The 17039-nt window shown below is 38.9% G+C and overlaps 1 protein-coding gene across 1 annotated transcript in view; it reads right to left on the reverse strand.

Annotated features, from left to right (window-relative positions):
* The window catches only part of TTC27 (tetratricopeptide repeat domain 27), a 169225-nt gene that overhangs the window by 104711 nt on the left and 47475 nt on the right, over positions 1-17039 (reverse strand). The window contains exon 10 of the mRNA XM_026478659.4: positions 4562-4675. Coding sequence (XP_026334444.3) covers positions 4562-4675 — 114 coding nt within the window. The remainder of the gene's footprint in view (positions 1-4561; positions 4676-17039) is intronic.

Consider the following 17039-nt stretch of genomic DNA (forward strand, 5'->3'; position numbering starts at 1 on the left):
CCCAGGCACCTCTCTTCACATCATTCCTACAACTAAGTTGTTCCAAAGCAAAAAATAAATTCTTAAAAATATCACTGTCATTGACTTCATGAAATCCTCCATCTTTTGCAACATTTTAAATTTCTCTTGGCAATCAATCTGCATCACAGGTTATTAGACAATCAGTGAAAGAGACTAAATGCTATTTAGTCAATGGACGAGAATAAACATTGGTATTAAATGGAGATGATGCCTGAATGCAGATTAATTTTAATTATTTTTGCATCAGGATGAATTCTATTTCTTTATACAATCTGTACCTGTGGAACCACATCTTGTTAACTCTTATATTGTCTCTTTTAATACTCATCACAAACCTACACTGTAAGTACTATTACTACCCTCTTTTGCAGATGATGAAAATGAAGCTTGGACGTATGATGTGATATAATATTTGGTCTCCATGCCTGCTTCCTGGCATGGAGCTTCTCAAACTCCCGTAACTTGCTGAGTGGTAGGGGCTAAAGCAGCATCTTTTGTTATTCATAATAAGCCCTTGCACCATTCTTCAGTTCATGATACTGAGGTGACTCCTGGAGGCTGGGGTCTAGTTGACACAGGAACCAGCCGTGGGATTAGAGGGGTGGAACTTTCAGCCACACTCCCAACCTCTGGGAAAGGGAGCAGGGCTGGGGATTAGGTTAATCATCAACGGCCAAGACTTAATCAATCATGCCTACATAATGAAACCTCCTTAAAAACCCTAAAACAAACAGACTTAGGGAGTTTCCAGGTTGGTGAATCGACCACATGCCAGGAGAGTGATGCACCCCAAACATCACAACGACAGAAGCTCCTGTGCTCAGGATGCTTCCAGACCCTCCCTATGTACCTCTTCACCTGGCTGTTCATCTGTATCCTTTATAATAAACCAGTAATAGTAAGTAAAGTTTCCCTGAATTCTGTGAGCCATTCTAGCAAATTATTGGACTCCAGGTGGGGGTCAGTAGAACCCCTGATTTACAGCCAGTCAGTCAGAACCAGACTTGAGGTTAGCATCTAAAGTAGAGGGCAGTCTTGCAGGGGTGGTTCAATATTCACAAATCAATCAAAATGATACCCTACATTAATGAAAGGATAAGATCCTCTCAATAGATGCAGAAAAAGCATTTGGCAAAATACAGCATCCATTCTTGATAAAAACCTTCAACAAAGTAGGTATAGATAGAATATACCTCAACATCATAAAGGCCATACATGAAAGACCCACAGCTAATATCATCCTCAATGGGGAAAAACTGAGAGCTTTTCCCTATGGTCAGGAACAGGACAGGGATGTCCACTCTCACCATTACTATTTAACATAGTACTGGAAGTCTTAGCCTCAGCAATGAGACAACAAAAAGAAATAAAAGGCATCCAAATCGGCAAGAAAGAAGTCAAACGTTCACTATTTGCAGACGACATGATACTCTATATAGAAAACCCTAAAGACTCCACCAAAAAATTGCCAGAACTAATACATGAATCCAGCAATGTTGCAGGATATAAAGTCAATGTACAGAAATCTGTTGCATTTCTATACACCAATAATGAAGCAACCGAAAAAGAAATCAAAGAATCTGTCTCATTTACAATTGCACCAAAAACCCTCAGACACCCAGGAATAAACCTAACGAAAGAGGTAAAAGATCTGTACTCTGAAAACTATAGAACACTTACAAAAGAAATTGAAGAGGACACAAAGAAATGGGAAAATATTCCACGCTCATGGACTGGAAGAACAAACATTGTTAAAATGTCTATACTATCCAAAGCAATCTACACATTTAATGCAATCTCTATCAAAACACCAACAGCATTTTTCACAGAGCTAGAAAAAACAATCCTAAAATTTATACAGAACCACAAAAGACCCCAAATAGCCAAGGCAATCCTGAAAAAGAAAAGCAAAGCTGGAAGCATCATGATTCTGGACTTCAAGCTCTATTACAAAGCTGTACTCATCAGGGCAGTGGGGTACTGGCACAAAAACAGACACATAGATCACTGGAACATAATAGAGAACCCAAAAATGGGCCCACAACTATAGGGTCAACTCATCTTTGATAAAGCAGGGAAGAATATCCAATGGAAAAAAGACAGTCTCTTCAACAAATGATGCTGGGAAAACTGGACAGCAACATGCAGAAGAATGAAACTGGACCACTTTCTTACACCATACACAAAAATAAACTCAAAATGGATGAAAGATGTAAATGTGAGTCAGGAAACCATCAAAATCCTAGAGGAGAACACAGGCAGCAACCTCTTTGACCTTGGCCGTAGCAACTTCTTACTAAATACATCACCACAGGCAAGGGAAACAAAAGCAAAAATGAACTACTGGGACTTCATCAAGATAAAAACCTTCTGCACAGTGAAGGAAACAATCAACAAAACTAAAAACAACTGACAGAATGGGAGAAGATATGTGCAAATGACATATCTGATAAAGGGTTAGTATCTAAAATCTATAAAGAACTTATCAAACTCCACACTGAAAAAACAAATAATCTAATTAAGAAATGGACAGAAGACATGAACAGATACTTTTCCAAAGAAGACATCAGATGGCTAACAGACATATGAAAAGTTGCTCAACATCACTGATCACCAGGGAAATACAAATCAAAACCATGATAACACCTCACACCTGTCAGAACAGCTAAAATTAACAACACAGGAAACAACAGTTATTGGCGAGGATGTGGAGAAAGAGGAACCCTCTTGCACTGTTGGTGGGAAAGCAAACTGGTTCAGCCACTCTGGAAAACTGTATGCAGATGCCTCAAAAAGTTAAAAATAGAACTATCCAATGATTCAGCAATTTCACTAGTAGGTATTTACCCAAAGGATACAAAAATACGGATTTGCTCCTCAATGTTTATGGCAGCATTATCAGTAATAGCCAAATTATGGAAAGAGCCCAAATGTCCATCGACAGATGGATAAAGGAGATGTGGTATATATATATACAGTGGAATATTACTCATCATCAAAAAGAATGAAATCTTGCCATTTACAACAACATGCATGGAACTAGAGGGTACAATGCTACGTGAAGTAAGTCAGTTAGAGAAAGACAAACACCGTTATGATTTCACTCCCATGTGGAATTCAAGAAACAAAACAGATGAACAAAGGAGGGGGGGTAAAAGAGAGAGAGAGAGAGAGAGAGAGAGAGAGAGGAAAACAAACCATAAGAGACTCTTAACAACAGAAAACAAAGTGAGGCTTTCTGGGGGGAGGTGGGTGGAGGGTGGGCTACATGGGTGAAGGGTATTAAGGAGGGCCCTTGTTGTGTTGAGCAGTGGGTGTTGTATGTAAGTGATGAATCACTGAACGCTTTTTTTTTTTAATAATTTTTTATTATGTTATGTTAGTCACCATACACTACATCCCCAGTTTTTGATGCAATGTTCCATGATTCATTATTTGCATATAATACCCAGTGCTCCATGCAATACATGCCCTCCTTACTAGCCATCACTGGACTATCCCAATCCCCCAACCCCCTCCCCTCTGAAGCACTGAATCCTACTCCTGAAACCAATATTGTACTGTATGTTAACTAACTAGAATTGAAATAAAAATTTGAAAAAAAATAAATAACATTTCTGAAACTGACGCTTGTTAAAATTTATGGCATCTTAAAAAATAAAATAAAAATAAAGTAGAGGGCAGTCTTGTGGGTCTGAGTCCTTAACCTGTGGTGTCTGCTCTAAGCTTAGATAGTGTCAGAATTGAATTAAATTACAGGATACCCAGTTGATGTCCACAGGAAAGTGGAGAAATGCTTGGTGTGGAAAACCTACACATGTGGTATCAGAAGTGTTGTGAACCGAGGGGCGCCTGGGTGGCACAGTGGTTAAGCATCTGCTTTCAGCTCAGGGCGTGATCCTGGCATTGCGGGATCGAGCCCCACATCAGGCTCCTCCACTATGAGCCTGCTTCTTCCTCTCCCACTCCCCCTGCTTGTGTTCCCTCTCTCACTGGCTGTCTCTATCTCTGTCGAATAAATAAATAAAATCTTTAAAAAAAAAAAAAAGTGTTGTGAACCGAGGAACAGTTTTCCTTTAGAGAGGTTAAATATTGTGGTCACAGAGCTACTAAGGGACCCAGATGGGCTCTGGAGCCAAACAAGTTCTAGAACCTACATTCTAAAAAATAACAAAATGAACAAAATGAAAAACATCTCATTATTTTATATTCACAACACATATATATGCTTATTTTTTTAAGATTTTATTTATTTATTTGAGAGAAAGAGAGAGAGAGTGCACATGAGGGGACGGAGGGACAAGCAGACTCCCCGCTCAGTGGGGAGCCCACCCTGGGCTTAATCCCAGGACCCTGAACTCATGACCTGAGCCAAAGTCAGACGTTTAACTGACTGAGCCGTCCAGGTATCCCTACGCTTATTAACAGCAATAAAGAGTTAATCATTAGTTTTTGATGTAGTGTTCAATGATTCATTAGTTGCATAAAGACTTGGAAGAGTAACAGAAAGAGTGACAAAAACTGTCACATTAATTCTCACCTGTGTCTGCCTCATTGCCCGTTCCACTCGGCGTGTGCTTCCTCTCTCAAGTTTCGTCCGGAGGATCAAAGCTGATGTCTGAATAGCCCAAAACTTTGGTTGTGAAAGCAAGAACTGATAGAAGAGATTTAAAAAACAAACACAAAAAGAAGGCATAAGCTCGGTGATCCCACTCTGATTAGTACAAAATTAATTCTTCGAAAAATATCAGAATACAGCTGAATGCAGATATGAAAATCTTCTCAGCGAAAAATAATAAAACATGTGCTATCAAATATTTTTGTGAAGAATTTGTTCACTTGAGCAGTCATTTGTTCACTTAACCTAGTGGATCCAATCTATTGAATAAATCCCTTAAGGAATAAATCAAAATCTTTCCAGATAAGCAAAACAGTAGGCAGACTATATTACACCAGAAATTAATAAATCTTTTTGTCTCACAGGTTATAAAAAATGTGAGAAAATAAACTACCTCAAAATATCTTTCCCAAATTTGAAATAAATGTTTAAATATTACCCAAACTCAAACATAAAAACAAATCATTAGAAATGTGGTAACTTTTCACTTAAAATATATCCTAATTCATAGATGCAAGTGCAAATCAAACTTTAAGTACGTGGAATGCCCCAAAATTAAGTATTTGTTCACTTAAAGGCAAAAGACCTTCTTTTTTTCAACACGTATTACAGAAAACCATTCTAACATATCTGAGAATGCTTTCTGGCCTTGGTTAGGGTAGTGAGGCTCTGATTCAGTTAAAACGCTTTCCCAGGGGAGATATCTTAATAAAAACTGGTCTAAGACAAAAGCTCGAATATGCAAGGACTAAGTCCTAACCGCAGAAAGGTATGACTGCCATGAGTTCAGAGAATATAGTAGAAACCATTGACTATGACCACACATGTAGTGGGGGGAAAAGTAAAAGTTCTGGGTGAGTAAAAACAGGCAAAATGTATGATGACGCAGTAGGGACCGCTTGGTGTAATGAACACAGTTTTTCCTCTCCGCTAATGACCTGGAATCCATACTGTTTCCCAGAGATCATTCACAACTCTAACATTCCGTCAAGATTGCTACGAAACAAGGGAAAATGCTCATTTGTCGGAAAGCTGACTATATCCTTGATCATTTGCTTGTTTCTAAAAGTCAGTGCAGAAAACACCCTACTTAATTAAGAGTCTAATTAATCACTCAAAACCTAGCTGTACATTAGAAGCGCTTGAGAAGCTTTTGGGGGTTTTTTTGTTGTTGTCGTTTTTTTTAGTAAATCAGATCCCTAAGAGTAGCATCTGGCAACTGTGTTTTTTAAAAGACTCCCAGGTAATTCTAAACCATAGCTACGTTTAAGACCTACGAGGCTAAACTAAAACAGTAAGCACCGAAAACCACAAAAACTCAATGCTAACAGCAGTTTTTGAGTGTTTGTACTCCAAGAATGACGGACTTCTTCACTGAGTGACTGCTGTTAAGATTTGCCAAGGACTGAATCATTTTAAACCCTTGTTTTATTATCAAAAAGTATATTCTTTAAAAAAAAAAAAATTTTAAGTAGGCTTCACGCCCAGCATGGGGCTCAATGTGGGGCTTGAATTCAGGACCATGAGATCAAGTCCTGAGCCGAGATCAAGAGTCAGATGCTTAAACGACTGAGCCACCCAGGCGCCCCCACCAAAAAAATATATTCCTTATCAGAATTACAGAACAGAATGGGAACTGTATTATAACAAGTAATTTTTATAAGAAAGGTGCATTTATTTTACGGTAGTCCTATTAATAGTTGTTATCAACTTTGTGAAGGCAAATTTAAAACTGAGGCCTTGAATATTTATTTTTTGGAACTACTGTGTCAAATATTAAAGTCTAATTTGAAGGAGTTATAAAGTCACAATAAACACTGATCTAATTATTTTAAGAAATTGCGATAAACATTATAATGAAGGCAACTGAAATTGAAATCATGTAGAAATATGCAGTCTTAAGTTATAGAGTCCTAGGTACTTGCAGAAATTGATCGTGGAGTGAAAATCCTAGTTACTTAACTTATTCGAAGAACGTGTGTATGTGTGTGTTGTCAACGTTTCTGAACACGATTCACAAAACTTTATCAGCAAAAGTTAAATGTCTCCTAGAAGAGCTTTATTCAGAAATGTAAAGACAGAACTTATTTATGTGTTGTACGTTGTCCCCAGTTCCACTTTTTACTGTAGAGTAGATAACTGGTAAATTTTTCCTTTTTTTAGAATTCAATTCGTCAATATTATCTCTTGAATATAACTTGCATTTATGTTAACAGGAAAAAAAGAACTACTAGGCTAAGATAATACAAGTATTTGTTTTTGGTCAAATTCATTTATCACTCCAAATTCTTATTAAGAGTTAGCAAGAGGGGAGCACCTGGGTGGCTCAGCCAGCTAAGTGTTGGCTCTTGGTTTGGGCTCAGGTCATGATCTCATGATTCTGGGATGAAGCCCCAAGGTCAGGGGAGAAGGGGTTCAGGAGGTCCGGGTCTGCACTCAGTGGGGAGTCTGTTTCTCCCTCTGCCCCTCCCCCTGCTTGTGCTCATACTCTCTTTCTCTCTCTCATATAATTAAAATCTTAAAAAAACAAAAGTTAGCAGGAAGTCCTTCAATGGAGTATAAATTCTATCTCGGTCCCTACAAGTCCTCACTGTACCACCGTGTGAGTAACCTGCCTGGCCTCTATAAACATTTGAATTTTCAACCGTGGATCAAGCCAACCCCTTTACAATAACAAGGAAAATGAAGCACCAACAGGTTAAGCACTTGCTCTGTGTCACACCCTCATTAGTAGCAAAAGCGCATTCTGATACTTGGTCTCGTGATCCCCAGAACATCTTTACAGTGTTTTTTCAACACTTTCCCGAGATATGATTACCTCCTGGAAGGGATGATACGACCCAGGAAACTCTGGTAGAGCAATGTAAGCAGCAGACTCAGTAAAGAACGCTGGGAAACTGCTCTGCTAAGGGGAGCAGGAGTCAGCAAAGAGGGCTCGAGTAAGAGAGGAGGAGAATCAATAAATGGGGTCTCACCAAAGTGTACTTGTTCATTAATTCACTTGAGCACCTACTCTGTACAAGGCCCTGTGCACAAGGCCCCAGGGACAAACTAGCAAGACAGACAAGATCCCCGCCCTCACGTAATTTACATTCTAATGCAATGTGGATTAGGTAATCTTGTCCTTGTATAACTGTGCAAATTAAAACATTATATCCCCTTAAAATAAACTTTACCAGATTAACCTATAGCTGTATCTTGTTAGCCTCCATTACCTAAAATATACACGAAAAATGGCTTTATCAACATAAGTAGGTGTATATGGCACTATAAAAAGATACATAAGGTAAAATACATTAAAGAACTATTTAAAACTCATAACACTGTTTGATCTCAAGAATTTCCAAAGGAAACAACTCTTTTCGTAAAGTAAATCTGCAAAGTGATTCTACTACCCACAATGGGTCGCATCACTGCCTTACTTTCTCTTCATCTGATTAAAGGGACTGTCTCTGTAACCTCGTGACAGGACGGAAGAGCGTGGAGGGAAGGGCTCTGTAGCACAGCGGAACATTCTCCAAGCCAGCCAGAGCTTGTGCAGAATCCCAGCTCCACCACATGAGATGATTCATTGCGTGACCTTGGGAAGTTACTTGACCTCCAAGGGTCTCTCACTTTGCTCCTCTCTAAAAACAGGAGTAACTACCTCTCACAGTTGTGAGGAGGATTAAGTATGAATTAGGTAAAACTTAACAAGCCTCTGAGAGTACCCACTGAACTGGCCCCCTCTGGATTTCCCCCCTTGTAATGCTTTCTCCGACCCCTAACAGAAAATCACCACCCAGAGTGAGCACATGTTGATGGCACTACCTCTGATAGGGTTCAGGACACACCATCCCCAAAATATTACCATATTTTGAACATTTTACACCGAAGGAGTCTGAGGAAACAGCAGAAGCAGGAAGATAACTCCGACCTTCCCCCTGCCCCCTGTCCTGAAGGAGGTCATAAAACCCTGCTGTGAGGGGGTCCCTATACCCTATACCTGAGGAAAGCAGCATCCTTTACACCCACAGCTCACACTCCCTGACCTAGCATATTCCTCACGATGCCCACTCTTCATCAAACCAAGCATAAAAATACTCAGGTGTCTTCAGGTCTTTGTCTCCTTATGAAGCCTCCCAATGTTACAAAAAAAATCTGTATTAAATTAATCTGTGTGCTTTCCTCGTGTTAATCCGTCAGGTTCATTTGCAGACCCAGCCCTAAGAAGACCCAGCCCGAAGAAAACTTGTCCTCCCCTACAGCTCCCAACCGCGCTGATGACCGGCTGGTCAGAGTTAATGCCCAGCTTTAAGGTTTGCACACTAAACAGGGGAGCTATTCTCCTCTGAAAAACAATAAAATCGGACTGTTTTCTTCGCTGGCATGAGAACAAGAGTTTGCCTGAGACTCTTATGCAAAGGTCAAGCAAAACATTCTCACTAAACACTGCGAGTAAAACGCAATCTGACAGACATTTGAAAAGCTTTACAAAAGGAACCGTCCGGATAATGGCATCACTGAAGAATGCATTTATCTCCTATCTGTTTGGCCGGGAGACTTGGGAAAGTCTTTTTAAAGGACGTAAATTCAGATAGGCTGTGTTTAATCTATTTTCAGAACACTGCTGCCCACAAGGTAAGTCAATCATAATTAGGTAAGAAAAAGAAAATTCAATGGGGGATATCTGCTCTAATGTTCTACCAACTTATGAAGAAAAGGCTATTTTTAAGAAATAGCTGATCTAATAGTTCAGCAAGCAAACCAACGGAGGGAGCACCAGCCTCACTACGCAGACGGCAGGCCAGCTGGTGAGGACTCAAGCGCGTCTGTCCGGAGTCACCACCGCATCCCCAGCCAGAGTTACTCTTAATTCCACTCAATTCAGGACCTGAGAACGACCACCCTACCGCCTCCTGCGGGCTCTGCCTGTCAGCTCACATGCCCCTCCGCGTGTCAGCTCACACGCCACCTCCTCAGAGAGCCTCTCTCAACCACTAGTTTTGACTTGCATTTCCCTAATCATAAGTGATATTGAGCATCTTTTCATGTGTCTGCTGGCCATCTCTATGTCTTCTTTGGAAAAGTGTCGTTCATACCTTCTGCCCATTTTTAACTGCATATTTGTTTTCTGGGTGTTGAGTTTTATAAATTCTTTATATAGTTTGGATACTAACCCTTTATCGGATATGTCATTTGAAAATAGCTTCTCCCATTCCATAGGTTGCCTTTTAGTTTTGTTGATTGTTTCCTTTGCTGTGCAGAAGCTTTTTACTTCAATGTAGTTCCAATAGTTTATTTTTGCTTTTGTTTCCCTTGCCTCAGTAGACCTATCTAGAAAGATGTTGTTGTGGCTGATGTCAGAGAAATTAGTGTCTGAGATTGCTTCTAGGATTTTTATGGTTTCAGGTCTCACATTTATATCTTTCATCCATTTTGAATTTATTTTTGTGTATGGTATAAGAAAGTGGTCCACTTTCATTCTTCTGCATGTTGCTGTCAATTTTCCCAACACCATTTGTTGAAGAGACTGTATTTTTCCCTTTGGATAGTCTTTCCTGCTCTGCCGAAGATTAAATGACCATATAGTTGTGGGTTCATTCTGGGTTTTCTACTCTGTTTCATTGATCTCTGTGTCCATTTCTGAACCAGTACCATACTGTCTTAATGACTACAGCTTTGTAATATAGCTTGAAGTCCAGAATCATGATGCCTCCAGCTTTGCTTCCTTTTTCAAGATTGCTTGGACTATTCAGTGTCTTTTATGGTTCCATACAAATTTTAGGATTGTTTGTTCTAGGTCTGTGAAAAATGCTGTTGATATTTTGATAGGGACTGCATTAAATGTGTAGATTGCTTTGGGTAGTATAGATATTTTAACAATATTTGTTCTTCCAATCCATGAGCATGGATTATCTTTCCATTTCTTTGTGTCCTCTTCAATTTCCTTCATCAATGTTTTATAGTTTTCAGAGTACAGGTCTTTTACCTCTTTGGTTAGGTTTATTCCTAGGTACCTTATGGGTTTTGGTGTAATCATAAATGGAACTGTTTTCTAAATTTCTCTTTCTGCTGCTTCATTATTGGTATATAGAAATGCCACAGACTTCCATAGACTGATTTTATATCCTGCTACTTTACTGAGTTTATCAGTTCCAACAGTTTTTTGGTGGAGTCTTTCAGGTTTTCTATATAGAGTATCATGTCATCTGTAAATTGTGAAAGTTTTACTTCTTCCTTGCTGATTTGGATGCCTTGACAACAGTAGCTCTTAAGCAGGATTTTATTCATCCTCTAGGGGAGCAAGGTGCCACTTCTCTGAAGGCACAGAGTACGTCAACTCCCTTAAAAGGGAAATCACTCAAAACACAAATTAACCTGTGACCACTCCACCTAAGCTCTCTGGCAGTGCTCAACCTGCCAGTGCACATCGCACTCACCCTTACAAAGGCACTGATACCAGTTATCTTAAAGTCTAAAATGCCTAATCCTGGCTAGCTCTGTGCACTGGCAAACAGCAGCTGTGCACAGCAGTAAGCTATTCCCTGTACAAATACTCAATTTATTAGAATTCTTCCCAAATAACACAAACCCAAGTAATGTCCCACTATGTTTAAACCACATCCTTGCAGACTTCGGGGTATCTGGTAGCGCCATCCTGGTATTTGGTGAAATATTAAGACAGCATTAACTTGAAAACGACTCGCACAACACAGCATACCGTTCTATCTCTGTTGTACCACAGAACGCCTTACAACCAAAAATGTTACACTTACTTGTCTTTGTTAAGATAAACAAAAACATACAAAATCATCTAGATACATAGCAAAAATGTGTTGTGAAGGGCACCTGGGTGGCTCAGCCGGTTAAGCTTCTGCCTTTGGCTCAGGTCACAGATCTCAAGGTCCTGGGATCCAGTCCCGCACTGGGCTCCCTGCTCAGCAGGAGGCCTGCTTCTCCCTCTGCCCCTCCTTCCACTCATGCTTGCTTGCTCGCTTACCCTCTCTCTCTCTAATAAATAATTAAAATCTTTTTTAAAAAAATATGTTGTGAGAATAAGCTGTGATTGATGCTTCTGAGCTTTTTGCAAGAAACTGTCACTTTTTTCACCTGGTCACGAGTGGGTCATCCTGCACCTTGATGCTTTCTAGCATTGATAGGCTTAAAGAAATAAATCAGATTAGTCCCAAGCAAAGAAATACACATGTAAGTTTGGAAGTTCATAATTTATCTTCACGTAGACTACATGGAAGAAAGATTCAAACACTTAAATCAACTTAATACATCCCTACAAGAAACTGGAATGAAATTATTAACAGAAAGGAATTATTTTATATAAGAAATTCTAGTTTGGTTAAAACGTGCTGAGAAAAAAAAAAGTGCTGAGGAAAGGTGCTTTATTCATTTTCTTAAATATACTATTCTTTCAGAATATTGGAAATGACCACTGCAACTCATCTGACCATGAATGTAAATGCCCAATGTGACTCTTTCCATGTATTTTTCAGTTTGATGTAGTGAAGAAATGGCTACTGGAACCAATTTTTTTATTAAAACATTTCTATATATTATATAATATATATAAATGCACAATGAATTTTCACAGACTGAACAAACATATATAACCAGCACTCAGTTCAAGAAACATTACCAGCATCCTACTGTCCCCCTTGTTCTCTGTTCCAGTCATTTCTTGCCCCTCTGCAAAGGTAACCACGATCCTAAATTTGGTACAGAAATCAGTGTGCATGCTTTTCTACTTTATACAAATGTAATCGCAGAGTACTCTTTTGTATCTGATTTCTTCTGCTCAACATTCTGTTTGAAAGATTCATCCACATAGTTGGGCAGAGTTGTAGAATATTCATTTTATTGCTGTATAATATTCCATTATATAAAAATACAATTTATTTAACCATCATATCGCTAATGGGCATTTATGCAGTTCCCAATTTGGGGCTAATACCAATGTGCTGTGAACATTCTGGATGCGCTACCAGAATGTGCGGTTACGCACACTTTAGGACACGTTCTTTTGGTGAACACGTGCAAGTATTTTGTTGGGTATATACTTAGGAGTCAAATTGTGAGGTCATAGAGTATGAAAACAGCTCCCATAGTTCCTTCCAGTCTTCTAAAAGGTTATTCCACTCAACACTCTTACTAGAAATATTAGATAACTCTTGTTGCTTCACATCCTCACCACACTCAATACTGTCTGTTTTACATTTTAGCCACTCTTGTGGGTATGTAGTAGTACCGTATTATGGTTTTAGTGTGGATTTCTCTAATGACTAATAAAGCTGAGCCCCTTTCAATATGTTAATGGTCATTTAAATATCTCTTCATTAAGTCCCTATTGAAATCCTTTGCCTGTTTTTTCTGTTGGGTTTTCAGAATTTTTCTTAATAATTTGTTAAGTTTATATTTTCTGAACACAGGTATTTTTTTTCTTGGAGGAGGGTAGTATTTATACTCTTGACAAACATTCATATAACATATACAACGTGCTCGCAAGGCAGTGGTCTAAGTGCTTTACAAATATTAATGGTATCTTTTGATAAACAGAATTAATATTAATGGAGTCCAATTTATCATTTTTGTTTTATGGTTAGAGCTTTATTGTACTGTTTGTCCTAAGGTCTCAAAGACATTCTCCCATATTTTTTCCTCTAAAAGCTTTACAGTTTTGCTTTTCACTTTTATATATCCAGTCTGGAACTGATTTTTGTAAATACAGTATGATATACAGGTTAAGATAGTCTTCTCTACAGGGATATAAATCATCTAGTGCCATTTATCGAAAAGCCTACTCTTTTCCATTGTACTGCAATGCCAACTTTGTCATAAATCAGATGAACCGTGTATGTATGGATCTGTTTCTGGACTCTCTATTTGTTCTACTGGTTGGTTCATATTTTCTTATGTCAAAATGTCTTAATTCAGTGTTTCTCAAACTTTCAAGTGCCTAAGAATAACGCAGAGAAATTGTTAAAACACAGACTCTTTGGCCTCAACCCCAGAGATTCTGATTCAATAAGGGCTTGGGATGGAGCTGGACAAACTGCATTTCTAACAAGCTCCCAGGTGATGCTGCTGCTGCCAGTCCAAGGACCACAACATGATAAGCAATGATATAGTTAAACAATACGCTTTCATAACAGGGCTTGCTCTCTGGCAATGTATATATGCCACCTCAGTACTTCATGCCTGCCTTAGCTATTCTTAGCCCTTCACATTTCCATATGAATTTTAAAGTAAGCTTGAGTTCCACAAAACCATAAAACAACAGCAACAACTACAAAAACAAAAAATCAAACTTGGGATTCTGTTAGGGATTGCACTGGTTATATAGGTTAATTTGAAAAGACTGGAAATTTTATATATTGAGTCTTCCACGAACACAGCAGATACTCCCATTTATTTAAGTCTTCATTGCTTTCTCTTATAATGTCTTGTAGATTTTAGTATAGAGGCCTTGTACATGTTAAGATAGATTTATTTCTTGAAATTTCACATCTTTGACCTTTATTGTAGGTGCTACTTTTTTTCCCTTTGTAATATTTTCTTAAATTGTGGTAAAATACATATAACACAAAAATTATCACCTTAACCTTTTTTTGTTTTAAGTAGGATCCATACCCAGCACAGAGCCCAGCGCAGGGCGTGAACTCACAACCCTGAGATCAAGACCTGAGCTGAGATCAAGAGTCAGATGCTTAACTGACTGAGCCACCCAGGCGCCCCTCCATCCTTTTTTTTTTTTTTTTTTAAGATTTATTCATTTATTTGAGAGAAAGAGAGCACGTAAGCAGGACAAGGATAAAGGAGAGGGAGAGGGAGAATCCTTAAGCAGATTCCCCGCCAAGTGCAGAGCCCAACTTGGGGCTCGATCCCAGGATCCTGAGATCATAACCTGAGCAGAAATCCAGAGTCAGACACTTAACCAACTGAACCACCCAGGGGCCCCAAGGCAGCCCACCGCCTTCACCACTCTTTCAAGTGTATAGTTCAGTAAGTACATTTACATGGTTGTTCAACTAATCTCCAGGAATCTTTCCATCTTGCACCTGAAACCCTGTACCCATTAGACATCAACGCCCTAATACTCTCTGCCCCTGGCAACCACCATTCTACTTCTGTTTCTATGCATTTGACTATTCTAAGTATCTCAGGTAAGTGGAATCATACAGTTGTATATGCTATCTTTTTTTTAAGTCCATTATTTTTATTTAAAGTCTGCTAACTCAAGTAATTTGATGAAATATTGCTTCACGCAAGTATGACTGCTGACTAAAAATCCAGCTTAAAAAAGGGGGGGGGGTACACCTGGTGGCCCAGTCAGTTAAGCGTCTGCCTTCAGCTCAGGTCTTGATCTCAGGGCCCTGGGATCGAGCCCCGCATCAGGCTCCTTGCTCAGCAGGGAAGCCTGCTTCTCCCTCTGCCTGCCGCTCCCCCAGCTTGTGCGCTCTCTCCCTCTCTCTCCCTCTCTCTCTGACAAATAAATAAATAAAATCTTTTAAAAAAGAAAAAAAAAAAGAATGTTGTGTCACTTGCAGCCATACACTTGTCTATGAGATGGAATTCTCACCACTTTCACACTACAGGGCAAAGCTCAGAAACCACCTAAATATAAGTGATAACATTTGTGCAACTGTCTGAAGAAAAGTTCTCTCATTTCTCAACTCTCATTGACCAGAATCTATGAAAGGCAATTCACTGATGCAGTAAGCTTTCATAAGTGTACAATATTCATATACTCTATAATATTACTTATTAATAACATTACTTACTAATATTTATATCATAAATTTATAATATGTACTCTAAATATTATTACTATGAAAGTTGAAATAAACTCTAGTAATATCTCTCTTACTTATAGTTACGTTTTAGAAGTTAAAGAATCAATCCACTTCAGCAAGTGCTGACAAAAAGATACCTTGAGAGCAAAAGGAAGACTGCTCGGCACGCCTCTGCAGGAACTTATCACTTCAAGATACGCCACCTGGGCTGGTGCTCTGACTCGTAACTAAAAAAAGAACTGTAATAATCTAACATCTGAGCAAACTCAGTTAACTGAAATGAAATAGCCAATGAATACCACTGTAACCCACACTAAAAAGTAAATTTTAATATTATGATACGCTACATATGTAGGCATTATTTTATGTAGCTAACAATTCCAATACACGAAACATTGCCCTCATTCCCAGAGGAGCGGCAAAGAAAATTCTGTAACACTCTCAAAGAAAATCTGGAGTGTTGTTTCTATTAAAAACAAATTTTCTTTTCACTCTTATCACTGCACGTTTCCAATAACCTTCTTCCAGAGGTCACTGGGATCCTTTATATGACAGCCAGCCAGTCTGCTCCTTTAAAGGTGAAGGAAGGGGCTTTCAGATAGCTGCTTTTCCGCACATAAATCAAAGCCAACTCAAACCTACCTCTCTTTGTGTTTGGCTATACTCAAGCCAAATCAGATGATGCCTACCCAGGTCAGGCTGACCTTACAACACAAGGAACAAAGAAATACTATAAAAAGCAGAACTATTCCCCCTTCTTAATGAACTATTTAAAAAAGCATCCATTGTTAAAATCTGTATCAAATGACAATAAGTTTAAAATTCCCAATTTAAACTATAAATTATCCCCAGGAGAACTGCAGTCCAAATTCCCAGGCCTTGCTCGGCAGACCATTTAAAATCTGTCGGGAATCTGCTTTCCCCTAAGTCTCACTGTTGCCCTCACCAAATCCTCCAACCCAGCTAACTGAACCCTGTACAATCACACTTCCCCTTTGCTCTTGCTATCACTCCATCTAAACCCCATCTGTCTTTCAAGGCCTGATTCAAATCCTCCCTTAGTGAACAACGCCTTCTTTGCTCTGTCTTAAACATTTTCTTCTTTTCTGAGCAGTTAGGGGATTCATTTATCTGTGCTATCAATCTGAAGTTTAAACTGCCTGGTATTACCAATTACACTGCCCTAAGTTTATCTGATGTGAGCTAAATTAAAAATTCCACAAAGGCAAGTCCTATGTTTTATACCTTTATTTCTTCCACACTACCTAGGAGCATGCTTGGCAAATCCTGAGATTCCAAATCTCCTGTCATTACAACACTTTCAAAGCTCTGTCTCTGCTCTGCAGAAAGCAGACACCAGAGAGAGATCAAGCTGTTGGTCATCTGTCTGCCTCAAAATAAACAAATAAATAAATAAATTTTAAAAAGCCTTCTACATTCTGGAGATGCCGGTTCGCCAGCACTACCAGATGCACCTTTCACACCACGCTTAATGACTGAGCCACCCAACCGCCCCAAGATTCACTTTAAAATTAAAATGTATGCAGTCAGAACTGTTTATTCTTTAAAAAGGTTTATCAAATAAAATTTCAATGATCTTGCCATTGCTCAAA

Source organism: Ursus arctos, unplaced genomic scaffold, assembly GCF_023065955.2.
Source record: "Ursus arctos isolate Adak ecotype North America unplaced genomic scaffold, UrsArc2.0 scaffold_8, whole genome shotgun sequence".
NCBI classification, from domain to species: domain Eukaryota; kingdom Metazoa; phylum Chordata; class Mammalia; order Carnivora; family Ursidae; genus Ursus; species Ursus arctos.